The sequence below is a fragment of the Emydura macquarii genome, unplaced genomic scaffold, assembly GCF_026122565.2.
Source record: "Emydura macquarii macquarii isolate MOO-44397 ecotype Brisbane River unplaced genomic scaffold, CSIRO-AGI_Emac_v2 contig_1253, whole genome shotgun sequence".
Lineage (NCBI taxonomy): Eukaryota > Metazoa > Chordata > Testudines > Chelidae > Emydura > Emydura macquarii.
Window position 1 is genome coordinate 13,828,364 of NW_027131390.1, and position 16,369 is coordinate 13,844,732.

The window sequence follows — 16,369 nt, forward strand, 5'->3', positions numbered from 1 at the left end:
ATTACTACACTGTGCAGGAGGTGTGGAGCTCTGTCTGCCCCAAGGAAAGCTCTAGAACAGATTGTGCTTCAGGAACCACAATCATTGCTCCCCAGCCCTTGGAAGAGTACAAATGCTGCACTCTCTCTGTTTGCCAAGATATCTCTGTAGTGCAATACGCAAGTGGGGCGGGGGTGGAGAGGAGGGAAGAATCAGCAGCATGATCCTGTCATCTCTTCATTCTCAAGGGTGCAAGCAGACAGCATTTTTTTCACTCTCTTGAGCTAAGAGAATGGCTCTATTTCATGCATGTGGGACATTGTTCTTTGCAATGGGCAGGGACAACATGATCTTATGTGTCTTCTTTCATATAAAAAAGCGATTCTCCTCCACAGCTGGTGATTTTCACAAAACCATTTACATTTTCAGCTACTACTTTTCATCAGTCTAAAACTCCAAATGAGCTTTGATTTAATCTCTAGACAGAACTTATAGAACCTGCCCTTCCTCTAATGGATATAGGTATGAAACTCTTAAATAGAGCAGGAAATAGTTGGTAACAAGTTCTTAAAGATAAAGTTTAATTCAGACATCAAACTAGCTGGCGACTGTACACAGAAGTCCTTTGGATACTATTATATAAAGAATGAAGCATGCTCAGAATGTAGCCATACTCTAATGTAAATGGCTCAGGTTTGCAGCTCACAACAGTATTTACCAATGTGATTTGATTCAGTAATCTTAAGATTGAGCAAATGCCTCACAGCATTAATTGATTGTAGCAACCCTCTTTGCTATTCATTCCCTATCACATCAGAAAATAGCCAAAACTCAGATGCTGAACAGCTGACAAATTCTTCATTCTTACTCCTTCCATCCCTTTCTTTTTAGTTAGCTAAGGTGCTTCCATTGACTTGCAAAACACTTTTAATAAGTCACATACTCAATGGAAAACTGACTTGCTGAGCACCTGCAACCAAAACCAAAGCTTACAGCAGTTACAAAGAACACATCTGAAAATTCAGACCCTGGAATTTTAGTGTGTGTGATTTAATTCAAATAAATCTCTACTTTTAAGTTCGAAACATTTTAATCTAATTCTTGAAGTAAATATGAATTTAATCTCCAACTGACCTATGATATACACACAATGCTATATAACAATATTTATTTCAGGCAATGTCTTTTTTCCAGCAGAGCTAGTTCCTGACAGTTCGCGCACGCGTGGGGGGAACGGGGGGGGGGGTTGTTTTTTTGGATGGGGAGGGCGCGGAGGAAAGGAGTGTGTACAGAGTATATGATCAAGAAACAATGGGTTGGGGAGAAAGGTTATCTGGTTCCAGTGTCTGGCCAACCAATAAAGATAAGCAAATTTGGTTTTATTCCCAACTCCAGAAAATAAGACAGCTCTCTTCTTCGTCAAAAGAACTGACAGAAAAGGCAAGTAGCAAGAATATATGTATAATAAATTGGCCTCAGGGACAATTGCATAGTTGTTTACTTCCTTTTATGTCCTACATATTATATGCAGTCATTTCTTCAATGTTCTCCCTCGTCATTCGTTCAGACTTTTGCATCCATTTCTGATAGATCTTCCCAGAGCACTCAGAAGTGTCAAAGAGGCTGTGTCTCTGTTGGTTTAATAATGGAATGTTATAGATTTTCTGAGATCATTGACATACTCTGAGAAATAGAATTCTAAACCAAGATGTGTAACTTACTACTACAGGGCTCGAAAACCATCAAATGCTAAGATTGTTGGAGAGACTTTTGAAGTTGGGTGAGAGTTGCTGGAAGAACTGAGGAACACTGAAATTTGTGACTGTGACTAGGTTACTCTGTCACTGTGCTTTTGATTAATATGCTTTCTGACAGACATTTTTATTCTTCTAAAAATTAGTGCATCTGAGAAGAGAGTGGAAATTAGGAATCCCTTTTACATCAACACACTGCGAATTGAGTTTACATTATTCCGTATTTATCTGGAAGCAGAAAGTATGTTTTATTCCTTATTTTGATTTATTAGAATGGGATGGAAAATGAACTGTGATTTGTGGCACTTTGTTAGATGACTTAAATGTGTTCATTTGACTTGTAGAGTTTCCTGGTTTTATTCTCTCCCTTATATACTCCCTTGTTTAATCAACATAATTACTTATGAAGAGGGTACCATATTTCTGATAAATAACTGGCAATGTCACTGAGTTTATAGGAAAAATTATAAAGTTGGAAGCAGAATTATAGAATTGCTGACAGCATCCCACAAGCTTTTATGAAATATCTGTGTTCCTAAAAAGGAAGAACCAACTTCAAGTTCAGGGGGGAAGAAAGGTCTTTTTATACCTTTTGTTTATTTTATTATTTTGATTCTGGTGAAGAAAAGGATTTCTAACAACCATTTTTTAAAATGAAGCCACAAAAAAACTACCATTTTCTCTATCCCAGCTTCTATACATAGAAGGAATGAAAACTGCACACTTACTAGCCAAATCAGGTCAGTATGTGCAGAAGCGGGAAAGGAGGGTGGAAACAGAATCTAAGGGCATGTTTACACTTCCGCAGCATCAAGTATTGATGCAGCAGCATCGATTGAGTGGGTCTGTGTAGACCCACTCAGTTGATGGGAGAGCACTCTCCCGTTGAAATTGACTGAATTAGTCCACCTCCCCAAAAGGCAGAAGGTAGCATCGACGGGAGATACTCTCCATCAACATAGCATCTTGAAGACACCACGCTGTGTAAACTTAAGTACGTCGATGTGAGATACGCTAGTTATAATGTGGCTAAGACCTGGCCTAACTGATATCATCTCTCTTCTTCAGAGTCTGCAGATACTCCCCTCTACATGAAAACAGAAGTTCCCAGAATCACATTGAATTTCTGATGGAGCCATTACCTCCATCATACACTAGAGGATAGATAGGATGCAAGCATGCAGCCAAAAGAAGTCAAGCTCCTGCGTAGCAACATACTCCTAAAAAGAAATGATGCAGCAAGAAGTCTAGACTTCAAAACTGTGGATATTTTCTTTTTTTCTTTAGCCTTCCATGCAAGTTTCTGTGGGACAGGATGATATAAGGCTTATACATGAAATAGGGTTGTAACCTTAGATTTCAAGTAAGTGAGAACATAGTCTAGTGTTACATATGTGATGTATTAAGAGAAAAAGCTGATCAAAAACTGGCTTCCTTACTGCTTCATGTCTCTCAGAAGCATGGTGAGGAATAAAGCATTTAAAACTAACAGTTCATACTATGCATGGGCCAAATGCTACTCTCACCAGTAAAATACAGAGTAAATCTACTGACCTTAATGAACTCACCTATGGATTTAAGCAGAATTTGGTCCATTGTGAGTAAAGCTAGTTCTAGTTCACAGATGACAAAAAGGCACAATGACATTTTCCTGACAGGACAATTTCTTAATTCTTGCCAGGACTTATCTGCAAAAACATGAATATAACTCATGCTGACAAGTAAAACTATTCTGACTGGTCATATGAAATCAAAGTTCCATATGTTTAAATCTTCCTGCTTGGTAAGTATGAATTTGAACTCAAAGCATAACAAACTGCATTCTCCATTTCTGCACTCTATATGCTGGTTTTCCCTCTAAACTCTATTGTTTTGTAGAACCAAAACACTTCTAAATGCACACACAGTATATCAGTCATAAAACTGCAATAGTGAGAATTTGTCAGCCTTAGAAATAGATGAAAATTAGGGTGAAAAATTAGAAATAGGTGAAAATTAGAAAAGAATAAAACTGGCCTGGAAAATTGAGGGCCAAATTCCAAAGTCCTTACTCAGGCAACACTTACTGAGGTCAATGGGAGTTTTGCTCAAATAAGAACTTGGCCTTTATTACAGACGTTTAGCCCAGTTCAGTTGTTCAGTGTGTCTCAAGGGAATTTATACAAGTTTCTTCATTTTATTTGCCCTGCTAGTGATCTCATACTCTAGTTTTTCCTCTGACAAAAAAGAAATCTTACATAACACTTTGGTTAGGAATGGAAAAAGCCAAATCATTTATGAAGCATTCTAAAACCTTTGTTTTCCAGTTTTGATGTGCTCATTTTTTCACACAAATTTAACAGTAAATATATAGTGAAGTTCCCTCCTGTACCAGGGAATAATACCAGTTTGCCTGGCCCATAATAAAGCTTAATATATTTATCTTTCCAGGAAATGTATAAAAGTTCAACTAACTAGAAATTTATCCCCATACATTCATCCTGTTAAGGATCAATAAAATTCATCATTCCAGTGAATCAATCCCGGATACTTGTCCTGTCGAATTCATTCCTCTAAACTGTATTCTTTGTATCTCCAAAAATTGTAGGACTAGAGTTTTCTCTTATTTAAATTCATGTAAATAAAGAGCAACTCCGTGAAGAAAATGGTGCTTTGCTGCCTAAAAGTGTTGTAACTGAAACGAGCCTATATATCATACAAGAAAATTTTTTTCCATGCCAGAATCATTGAAAGGTATCCTAGTAGGAATCAACAGTACTCCTTTGTTCAGCCAATTCTGTCCCATCTCTTTAAATGATCAACAATCTATTGGCCAGTACTGCAAAGAGTTAATTTGCTATGTTTTCCAAGAACAAAGAACTACATTAGACTGGATCTGCCAGAAATTTACTTCATATGTCTTTTTTGCCAGGATAATATATCTTTGGTTTATAGTCGTTTCGATAAACAAAGCAATGTGAACATTCTAATTTACTCTAAAATAATCTTTCTTGATAAAATTTACTTATTATGAAGTTATACTTGAATCTTCAGGAATTAAAAATACTTTTATCAGCAGAGTTCTTCACCTCTCCACAGTGCATGAAAACTGATATGTCTAGCCAGTTCCTACAGCCATAATTGTAAGCCTTCGTGTGGTCTTATTTGCCAAATCTTGGACTGTCAGATAACGAGTTTCCAGTGAAAAACCACTCCAGAGCCACAATTTATCTTACATCAAAAACTCCATAGGGCACAGCAAGTCATGTGCACTAATTTACATAATAGTCTCCTGATAGACTATTTTTTATTCATTGTTGATTTTTTGAACTTCCTCCAAGTAAGCCTTGTAGAAAACAATTAATAAAAGAATCCTCCTTGAAGAAGTGGTTTTGAGAAGAGATTTTAAGGAAGGGAGAGACAGGGGGCACCATCAAAGTTCTGATGTATTTTGTGTTCCAACATTGTGTTCATCGGGACACAATATTCTAGGAACAAATTTCACAATTTCTACAAACACATGGCTTTACAAGGGTTGTTTGTTACAAATATTAATACTAATAAAATTGTATAAAATAACCTAATATATATTTGAAGCAAAAGAACTGCGACTGATAAAATGTAGAGATTGGGTTCATAGCACACAAACCAGAGAGAATTCACACAATTATTGGCTTAGTGCCACCTATTTCAATTGAACACCTATTTCAATAAAGATCTCATGAATAGAGCAAAGGACTTTCACTAACAATGAACTCTTGACACTTGAAGTGGTCAAATTGCCAGCAATACATTTTTCCAAAAAATTCTGACAATCTGGCATAAAGGGTTTTGTTTTTAGATAGCACCAACACTAAAACATGACTCATTGTTTATTTAGGACACAAGCAGTTATCTATCCGAACTAGTCTGAACAAACTTTTTTCACCAGAATACAATGTTCAAGTGTGTATTATGTTAATGCTGAATTTTCCTATTTCTGAAAATGTGGGTTTATAATGGAAGTTTTTGTACAATTTAAAATATATTAGACCTAAAATGGCCATTAATATATTTGTCTCTAAGCTTCTCATTATTCATTGTATACTCTGCAGTGACTTTTCTTTTCTCACATTTCCTCATCAGAACTCACGTTTGTTTACTATCTCACCTTTGATCATTATCACTTTATTCATCACAGTTGTGATGTGTCAGTTTCCTTATCTATTCCTACACATTACATGGGTGTAGTTCACATGCCTTTTGAATTTACCCCCAATTCAACATCCATTAATTCATCACTTTTTCAGAATTGCATTTTGCTTCAGTGATGTCTAGTGGTTGGAGCAGGAGACAAAGTCAAGAAACAAGAACTTTACTTCTGACTCTGCCATTAACTCAGCAAGTGACCATGAGTAAGTTACTTAACAGTCTCTGTGCCTCAGTTTCCATATTTATAAAATACAGACAATACTTATTCACTTCTGTTAAGTACATTGAGATCCTCAGAAAATAGTGCTATATATAAGTGAAGGATATAGCAGCCTTTTCCCAGGTTTTCATTAGTATAAGCAGACAACATTCACAATCCTCTTTGGACAGTGATTACAAAAAAAAATACATTTCACAAATAAAGGCTGCAAAATTAAAGGTATGACTAATGTAGGATGTCAATGAAATTTTGGTGGGGTGTAGGGTAATCCAAATCCCAAATACACCCTTATGACTTTGGAGTAGGTCAGACCCATAACTCAAAAAGAGGCTTTTTTTCTGTTCTTGTTTGACTGCAACCCAAGAAACCAGAAATCCTCAAGAACACTAGATCTCACAGCACTTCTACCATTAAAGATACAGCCTTTTTGAAAGCCTGTTAGATGTCAATCAATAAACAGAAGCTCATCTAACCCAACTCTGGAGCCAGATGCAAACTCTGCCTCCTCAGCCTAACTTTTGTTTGTTTGAAAGAATTCTCTGTCCAACCACTTACATATTTCAAATCTGGCTGTCAGGTCAAACATATGGGCTGAATTTGTGGCAGAACAAATCAACATGATATATGCCAGCATAAAAATATGGGGTTGAATTCCTGGCAGGGCATACCCATATACAATGTAATTCTTGGCAGAACAAACGTATACGATTACTGACTAGGACAATTATATTGCACTAAATTTGTCACAAGGGAAAACTATATTATATGATTTCCAGTAAGACAAGCACATTTTCTCTCTATCCAGACAACTCAATATACTAGCCTATATTATTAAGAATAACAGAAGTATTAACAAATGTAACAAAGATTTCTAGGATAGGAACAAAGTTCTCCCCTGAGTTACACCCATGAAACACACACTTCCAGAGAATGGCAGTTCATAGGTGTAACTAAATGGAGAATTTGACTTGGAAGGTTTAAAATGACAACAAAAATCTTCAGACTGACTGATCAGAACAGCTTCTTCGTTATAAGAGCTGCACAGAACTATTTCTCTCTTTGTCTTTGCAAGAATTCACATGTGAAGGTGGCAACTGTTTTTGTCATAAAGAAAGTCATTCTACTGTTCATGAGCTCATATAAAGTAAATTTTCCACCAGTGGCCAACTCTTTTTGCACAGCTATAATTGTTATGCTTTTCTTTGGATGCCGGAAATCCCAGTTCACAGCATAACTGGTATTTTGCTACTTTAAAGGAACAGGATTTGAATAGTATTTGTCTGAGATGTGACCTGGCTCCATGGTGTCTCCTTGCACGCCCCCAAGCAGCACGTGTTTGAGGTGCATATACCATCCATTTCCCCATGTGCAAGAGGTGGTGGTGGCAGAAATGCTGTGAAGGATATTAAGCAAGTTCTTGCAGGAAGCAATCTATCAGGAAAAATATTGGAGTAACTACTGCTCTTCTACTCCCTTCTCTTTACCTGTTTCAGCTCTTAGCCTTTATGTTTCTCTATTTAGGCCTTTCCTAACTTCCGCTAAAACATTATGAGTTCTCAAACTTTTGTTCTAAACTTTTGCCAATATCAAGCACAAATCAAAAAAGCCACACCACTTAACTGTTTGCTTTTGTCCTTACAATAAATTATTTCTCCTTCAGTCTGTAAACGATTTGGCTATTAGTAGGATTACACAAATTTTGTGTAAGAGGAGTGTTGCATTTGAATTTACGAATAAGATTTACAAGCACATGTACAGATAACCTACAACCTCAAAGATAATTTGGTACCTGTAGCAATTCCATACAGCATATGGAAGAGTTGTAAACTATTACCCAGTTAATGCTGGTAAATAGAGTAGCCACCACCTAAAAACAACATTTACCAACAGTTGCCACATTGTGGTCTGAGACACACCATAGTAATTCCATATTTCTGGAAGGTGATAGCTGAAAACACTTAGGAAAAGAATTGTAGAAACTCAGATACCGTAGTGTGGTAACAAGTGCCAAACAGTGACTTGTTAATGGCAATCATTGTATGCCTTTGAAAGTATTATGATTATTTGTTTGCACGCTGGAATAAAAATGCCCTTATATGATACTTTTCATAATTAGTGAAAATTAAAATCAACTAAGTACCTTGAGTGGATTTGTCAACAGCTTTTCTTTTTCTGCTATGGCTGTTATAGTTCAGTCTTAGTTCTTGGCTATATTCATTTAGAGTTTCTCTGGAGTCATAGGATTGTCTTGGTTTTCTCCCATCTTCGCTCTCATCTGAAGAACTTGTATAAGCTAGATCCTCTTCATGCTTAACTTTTGACAGTGGCTGGTAGGGTTTGCAGTCCATCTGTTCCATTTCTGATTAAGTAAGTTCAGAGTCATGAAAACAAGGAATAGGAACTCCCTAAGGAAATGGTCCTGGAAAAGACAAAATTCCATCTCAGATATTACACATAAATATTAGCTATTTATGGCCAGCTGTTACTCTCAGGCCAAAGAAAATCAATTACATTAATCTGAATTTACATGAGAGTGATCAAGATAAGAATCTGGCCCATGAGTTTTCAAGAAGCACTATCAAAATAGCTTTAATAAAAATCTAAACCAAATAACATATAGTAAGAGTGCTAATATTGTCTTGTACTTTATGTACGGAGTACATTAGAATACCATTTCAGTAGAAAACCTGAATTTCCAGTATGTTATTTGAAAGTATTGAACATAATAATTGAATTTATTGTTTCTGAAGATCTGTGTGTATGCCCTCAAATATGACAACTTCTTTTTTAACCGGAAGGTCAAGAAATCAAAGAGTTTTACCCCACTGGCAGTGTTTGGTTACATAAATTAAAATGTCCAGTCAACTATTAAGACATTTGACTCACCATAAAACCATTAGCCATGTTTATAATGAAAATGGATAGCTTATGACAGTCCCAGAATACTGTATCATAATTAGTTTTAAAAATGACATTTTCCTTTTAAATAATGTGAATTTCAAAATAAAAGTCTCTAGCTCTAAGCAACATGAATCCATACAGAAAGTACCATAATGAAACCTTTAGAGATGTAGGCAAAATTCAGTTAGCTCAAGAAGTTCCAAAGATATTAATAGCAATGAAGTTTCACCTGCCTAACTGGTGAATTTGACCTAATGTCTCACTTTCATGCATATGGTTTTACCTATTAATGTTAATGGAAATTGTATGGTGAGCCAATGGAAATTGTGAAACATCCTTTACCACTGCATTTGTACAGCAACAACAGATAGATTCAAGACCATAATTTGTCCAGTTAAAGACAGTGGTGCAACAAAAAAGAAGGGTTTGCTAATGAGAGAGTAGGACACAATGTTCATTTAGAAAAAAAACAGTGCAATAAACAGAAACACGTTAGACTAATAGACAAAGAATAAAACCCTAAAACCAAGAAGTTATGGGAGAAATATTCTGTTGGGAAAAAGTCTTCTAACACAAGTTTACAGCTTCTTCTTGATTTTATCTTATTATTTGATCTGCTGAACAAAGTCTAACACTCAACTCAATGGGATTTCCGTGCATGTCTGTAGCCCGATAACTTAATGCCTCAACCAATCAACTCTAAAATTTCAGGGAATGTTCCTAGCCATCAATGGTTAGACACCTATTGAATTTGATTAAAGTCAGAAATAAAATGAAAGATGGAAATGAGTGATGCATGGAGCTCCTGGCATCTGGCTACCAACATCAGCAGCTTCAACTGTCTTTGTAATTGTCTACAGACCAAAGCACTAGTTAATGGCAGCCATAAACTCATTCCAGCCTAACTAACAACCACCCCAATTTTAGGTCTGCCATCCTCCTAATACAGTTAGAAATGTAGACAACCTGGAAGAGCAAAGAAAGAAAAAGAAAAAAATGACATTATATGAGTGGTGGAAGGGAAGAGGGGAATAGGGATGCACACAGAACCCCAGGCATTGTGGGGATGGGGAAGAGGAGGAGGAAGAAGTGGGGATGGATGCCAGGGTGAGTAGGGGGCACACATACTCCCTGGCATGTGTGAAATTGGGGACATGGGAGGGAGGGGGAATGGGTTCTTGGGGGAAGTGGAACACGGGAGAAAGTGAATGAGGGCACACACATGGTGAGAGAAGGAGAACAACAATATGGGGTGGAGGGAGAGAGAGCATGTAGCATAGCATGTGGTGGAGGAGTTAATATGGGACACAGAGTCCTGGCATAAGGGGATGGAAAGAACAGGGGGATACACAGAGCCCTCAGCATGAAAGAGTGGGGTTGCAGGATATCCTGGAATAGGAGGGAATGGTGGGTGGCAAAGGGAGTTTATAAGGGGCAATGGAGGAATGCAAGGTACCCCTGTCATATGCAGCATGTTCAGCCTACAGAAGCAACAAAGTACACAATTCCCTTGTATATATAAAATCTGACATTTATCTCAATTAAGCTGTAAAACCAACCATATATCTAATTTAATGCATGTTTCCTATATAACTGTAAAACCCCCTACATGTCCATGCTCACCTATTGCACACAAAGCCTAAGCACAAAGAGACTTACAAAAGCTAGTACTATCCCTCTGCACTTTGAACCTTTTAAAATGTACAAAGGTTCCTATGGAAAATGAGCTTTGTGGATGATCTATTTTGCAGGAGGTCTGTACAAGGTGAATTCTGGTTTCACAAATCTTTTATGAGCTACTAAAAAACTTAGGATTATATACAATACTGTAAAACTCATGGTACTGAACACCTACTGCTGTAAGCCCCTTCTGTATAACAATGATAGATCTTACTTTTTTTAAATAAAAAGTTATAAAAAGTCTGCACTGATTATGAAAACAGAGTGCTGCAAAGATACACATTTAACAGCTGTAACTGGTGCAATATTGGAAAATAAAGGCTTCAATATTTAGTTTTAAACCTGCAAAATATTTTGCATAGTAAACACCATTATTTGTTTTTTATATCCACTATTCTTTCATGATTTCTGCTTCACTGTCCTGCATACATGTTTTTCCATCTGTGCAAATACATGGATTTTCTCCCATTTAAACACAGAAAAGACATGCAGAGTCAGATGACAACGCTATGAAGCATTCTCTTAAAGAAGGTAGCTATATTGCCCTCTTCTTCTCTGAGTGTGGGGAGGAGAAAAATGCCAGAACTGGTTTGGGGGACAGCACATCTCCTATCCCTCGCTGGGACTCCAATAGGCTCTTCTGCCATAAGTATAGATGGTCACCCGTTCATTCCTACGAAGATCTAGGGCTGGGGGGAGGAGGATCTGAGAAGAGTCAAAGATCAGCCACTCTTCACACAACGCTCCCCTCCAAGTCCCAGGGTCTTAGATCTTAACACCTGTGCACTCCACTACATGCCACACGGGAACAAGGAGAATCAGCAATGGTATCATGGTTCTTCAGGCTGACAGCTAACCAACAAGAATGCAATGAAAAGACACCGGGTCTCAGGAAAAATCCTGCACTGGCTACCCATTCCCAAATGGGATGAGGACCAGGAAACTCAGTTTGCCTGATTCTCTGCTCCATTATACCAGTGTGTTTGGTTTTTTTTTTTTTTTTTTTTTGCTGGAGCCGTTCCATTGATTCCAACACGGTTGTACTAGCATTAAAACTTCACATAGAAAACTGAACAAACAGTCAGAGGATTTCAGCTCCCTCTAAGAAAAACCCACACATGGCATAAGTTTGTGTTTCCTTTATTTTTATTTAGGTGTCCTGAAAACCAAACGACCTAATCTTATCTGAAGGCAGGTGATAAATTGTTATTTGTAAAAACTGGCAAAAGATTTAATAAAAATTTTCAGCGTATAACATTTTTATGATACAAGAAATCATGAAAAAACAACCAACCAATTCTTCAACTTATCTTAGTATTACAGATTCAGTCAAATCCATTCAACGTTGATGTTTTAAGATAATTTGAATCTAAACCCTGCCACTTGTAGTCTGTATCTTATTTCCCACCTTGCACTGGAAATACAAATAAATAAATAAAAACCACTGTGATAAGCGTGACTTAAAACAATAGTACCTGGGTGTCTACAAAGGTTTCTTCAAGTAACTGACCTTGTGGCTAAAGGAGGTATCCAGCCGACCAATATCAAGTTGCCCTTGTCAGTGAAATGATAAAGGCTCATAAAAGCATACAGCTACCATAAATGACCTTTGCACGAGTGACTTAATGCTTTTCTTCCCACAGAGAAAGAAAGGTCAGAAAAGAACCAATCTGTATGCTGTTACAGGAGGGTTTTTTGTTTTATTTTTTAAACACATTTGTGGGCACTGAAAGGAGAGGTAATCTTCAACCATATTTTAAAATAGAAATCATATATAACAAAGTCAAATTCCTAGAACAGAAAGCATACACAGCTAATCATTTAAATTTGCCAGTGAAACATTTAATAGTCTTTAGAGTTTTCTTAGTATTTGAAAAAGGAACTACGGCAGGGGGATGGGGCCTTTTAAAAACTGCAACAGACTTGCATATTTAATGCACCTTTTATACATGGTTTTATTTGAAATTTGTCATCGGAAACTACATTTTCATGTTTCACTTGCATCCAAACTCTATTACTTCTGAAAAATATTCATAGCATAACTCTGTGGTTTATATGAAATTTAGTCTACCATCGAGTTTTATGAGTGCATTCATACTGATTGATGTGTACTTCAGAATGGGGTTTATTTTGTGCATTGTATTGCACATATTCCCTATTTTCAAATATATCAAGGAACCATAGTTCATGTTCATTTTAACAATGCTTTGGATATGTGTTTGTCAGGGCACCATCATGGTTCATTCATTTCAGAGGAAAATGCCCTTACTGACTACTATCATGAAGCCCAAGAAATAAAATTATCCCAGTGGCTCATCCAGTTTGTTACTCGTAAAGTCCACCACCTATAAGTAGGCTTGTAAGCATTACATTTTTATAGGTAAATAAATACCTATTCCTTCATACACATACAATGTGTATATAATGAAAAAATATTCCTATTGATAATTGAAGTTTACAAATAGGAAAAGTAAGAAAAATGCTACTTTAGAACTTATTAAAATTTGGGTTAAGGATATTTATGTAGTTTAACATATGATGTTGAAAGTTTGTCTTTTAACAGTTATGAAGTATTAACCTTTTTTAATCTCAACATCTCCTGACATTAAATAATTTTTGTCTGACCCTCACTATAGTCTGAACCACCAAAAAGTTTTTTTTAACAACTGTGAAAATGTAAAAGGAAAAAAAGCTTAAACCTATAATTTTGTACAACTGTGAAAATTTAAATCAACACAAATTTTAAAAAAAGCTTGAAAATAAACATTGATATTACCCAACAAAATTATAAAAATCAAATTCTGCTAAGCCCACAGGTACAGAACTTATATTGCATGAAGAGGATATTGACAATCTTGTGGCTAAACATGACACTTTACGGGTGAGGAGGACTAGCACAGAGATAAGGAACAGTATTGCAACATTTTTGTACTAATTTGAGCACTGCTATTACGTTTGATCAAATTAAAAAGAATTAAAAGGTAAATGCAGTTATGATGCCAAGACAATCAAGAACTATTGTATGCACTTATTTATATAACAAATTCATAAGACAGACTGCTGCTTCTCAATTTCTCTCTGCCTGGCAGCAGGTGAGAGGGTACATTAGCACACATAATTCTACACAATGGTGAGTCAAAGTTCAGCCAAATTTTGCTAGTATCTCCTGACAACTGACTAAAGCCTTTAATTGCTTTAAAAGAATGCAGTTGTATATCTCTGTTATATATTTCCTTTTCTTATTATATGTTCATCTCACTCTCTCCTGAAAAAAGACTAATAAAGAGCAATTTCAGCATTAGGTTTGCTGTACTCAAAAAGGAAAAGTGCCTTTATTCTAAAATTTTTTCAGAAATAAAAAATATGAAACGTAAAAAGAAAAAACAAAAATTCAAATTCAGTGAATTTAAACCTATGCAGAAGGTGATACCAGGACAAGAAGCTAGGACTTTGGTACAAATTACCAAAACTATCTTAATGAAAATATTCATTTATATATAATAAATACAAGGGTTATTAATATAGTCCTTACAGTCCTGTATTTTACAGCACAGTTACATGCTATAATAATATAATAAGCAATACTGTCCCACTTTCCAAGCAGTTATAGAGGTTTTGGACTTTTGGAATAGGCTACTTCTTTGTTGAGAGAGAAAAGAGTGAACAGGGACTCAAGATATCAGATAATACAATTAAAGAAATAATAATAAAATAGATAACATCAGTGACAGAATTTAAGAGATACCAGGCAGGAGGAGGAAAGGTATGCTTCCAGATGAAGAGATTTGGAAATATATAAAAAGGTAAAATTAAGAGATATGGAGAGGCTGCTCCAGTTCATAGGGACTGCAGAGAAGAAGGCTCTTGTAGTGGTAAGAAGGCCTTTAGTGCTGGAAAAACAAACAAGGGGGTGAGCAAGGTCTATAAGATCATCCCCTGGGAATTTTAAAAACAAAGAGGATATAGTCAAATTAAGAGAAATGAAGTCATGGATGAGGATTTCAGCAGAGATGGGCTCAGCAGAGATGGTATACATGGATAATATTTCAGACAAGGTGACAGGAATATTTGCCCCACAAAGGTGGGGATTCTGAGTCCAGCATGAAGCAGAAGAGGCAAACACTGCTTAAGGCCTGATGTGAGAAAGTGGATGGAAGAGATAGTATTGTATGTGTTCCTTATGCCAAAAAGAAATGATTCCATTTTTCGATGCAGCATAGCTGTGTTGGTCTCAGGACATTAGAGACATAAGGTGAGTAAGATAATACACAGAAGAACTGTGAAGAGCTCTGTGCAGCTCAAAAGCGTGTCTCTCTCACCAACAGAAGCTAGTCCAATAAAAGATATTACCCCCCTTGACTTTCAATTTTTTAAGACATTTTGCTGAAAGAAGCTGAGAAGTCACAAGTTTGCTCTGTCAAGGCAGAGAAGTGCGATTAACCCCCAAAAGGTTAATGTTAGACTTAAAGTAACGTTGGTGTTTCAACCAAAAACTAAGCATTTTCATATACTCCTATCTGAAAAGGCTGAATTATCAACTTCTTCTCATGAGTGTAAATTATTCCTGCCCTGAGGTGGATTATCCAGTGCACATTAAGGAGGATAGATAGATAAAAGGAAGCTGGTTGAGTACATAAGTTTTTACACATCTTTCAGCTACATCAGATAGGCAAACACAAAACCCAGCACTCGGGAACGTAACGCAGATTTGATGGAGGGTTTCAGGTTTCTAAACCAATGGATGGATTACATGTATGTATATTTTTCATCATGACAAATGCAAGATAGATAATCTTCATTTCAACATTTAATAACATTTTTCTTCATCTAAAATTAATCAAGCCATAATTTAATTTTAGCTAATAATTAAAATATTCATTTTGTCCTGTGGTTTTAGACAGAACAACAGAATTAGGTGATTCCAGCCTTTTGTTCCATATGGCAAGTCTGCCACTGAACTGTAGGGTATATTACATGTCAGCTATCTGACTGTAGCACAATACTCATGGCCAACATTACCTTTCACTTCACTTGAAGGCTTGCCACTTGCTATAAATTTCCACAACCTCCTAATGTTTTTATTTAGGAACTGCTTGCTTCATGTCACTGAGCATGACTCAAAAAAGGACCTAGCACATCAGATTAAGCTAATATGTGAGATGAGGCATTTTTAGTATACATGGTCCAGTGTGATACATTTTGTGGACAATTATTTCAGTGGGACTCTAGTCTTCCTGAAAAAAAATAATTAGACTTCAGACAATGTGCTTCACAGTTAGATAAGTGATCTTGTAATTTCAGATAATGAAAATCCCAGTGACAGTAAAAAAACAGTCAAGTATTTGGAAGTTCAAATAAGGTACACTGCAGGAAAAGAAAAGCTGTAGGTCAAGACTGAAATAATATTGACCACGAATTCAATATATTCAGGTTTGCATGGATAAGCTGCTGGACTCTGACTCAAGAGATCTGGTTTTAACACTTAGCTGTGCCACAGACTTAATGAATGACATTATGCAAATCACTTAATCTCACTGTACCTCAGTTTCCCTTGATGTCAGTTCCCATCTCTAAAACACGGATAGTATTTTATCTCTATTTTCCTTTAAATGGCTTTTCTGTTTAGACTGCAAAGACTTTGGGGGCACAGACTCTCTCTTACTCA

General features: G+C 36.4%; 1 protein-coding gene across 2 annotated transcripts in view; it reads right to left on the bottom strand.

The window, feature by feature from the left end:
- The window catches only part of TENM1 (teneurin transmembrane protein 1), a 428,532-nt gene that overhangs the window by 301,831 nt on the left and 110,332 nt on the right, over positions 1–16,369 (bottom strand). Inside the window, exons 2-3 of one of the 2 annotated variants that reach the window (XM_067548197.1) lie at positions 8,264–8,542; positions 3,302–3,421 (exon numbers count right to left, since the gene is read on the bottom strand). In XM_067548197.1, the coding sequence (XP_067404298.1) occupies positions 3,302–3,421; positions 8,264–8,480 (337 nt within the window). In that variant the 5' untranslated portion in view covers positions 8,481–8,542. The remainder of the gene's footprint in view (positions 1–3,301; positions 3,422–8,263; positions 8,543–16,369) is intronic. The other variant, XM_067548198.1, reaches the window with a different exon arrangement.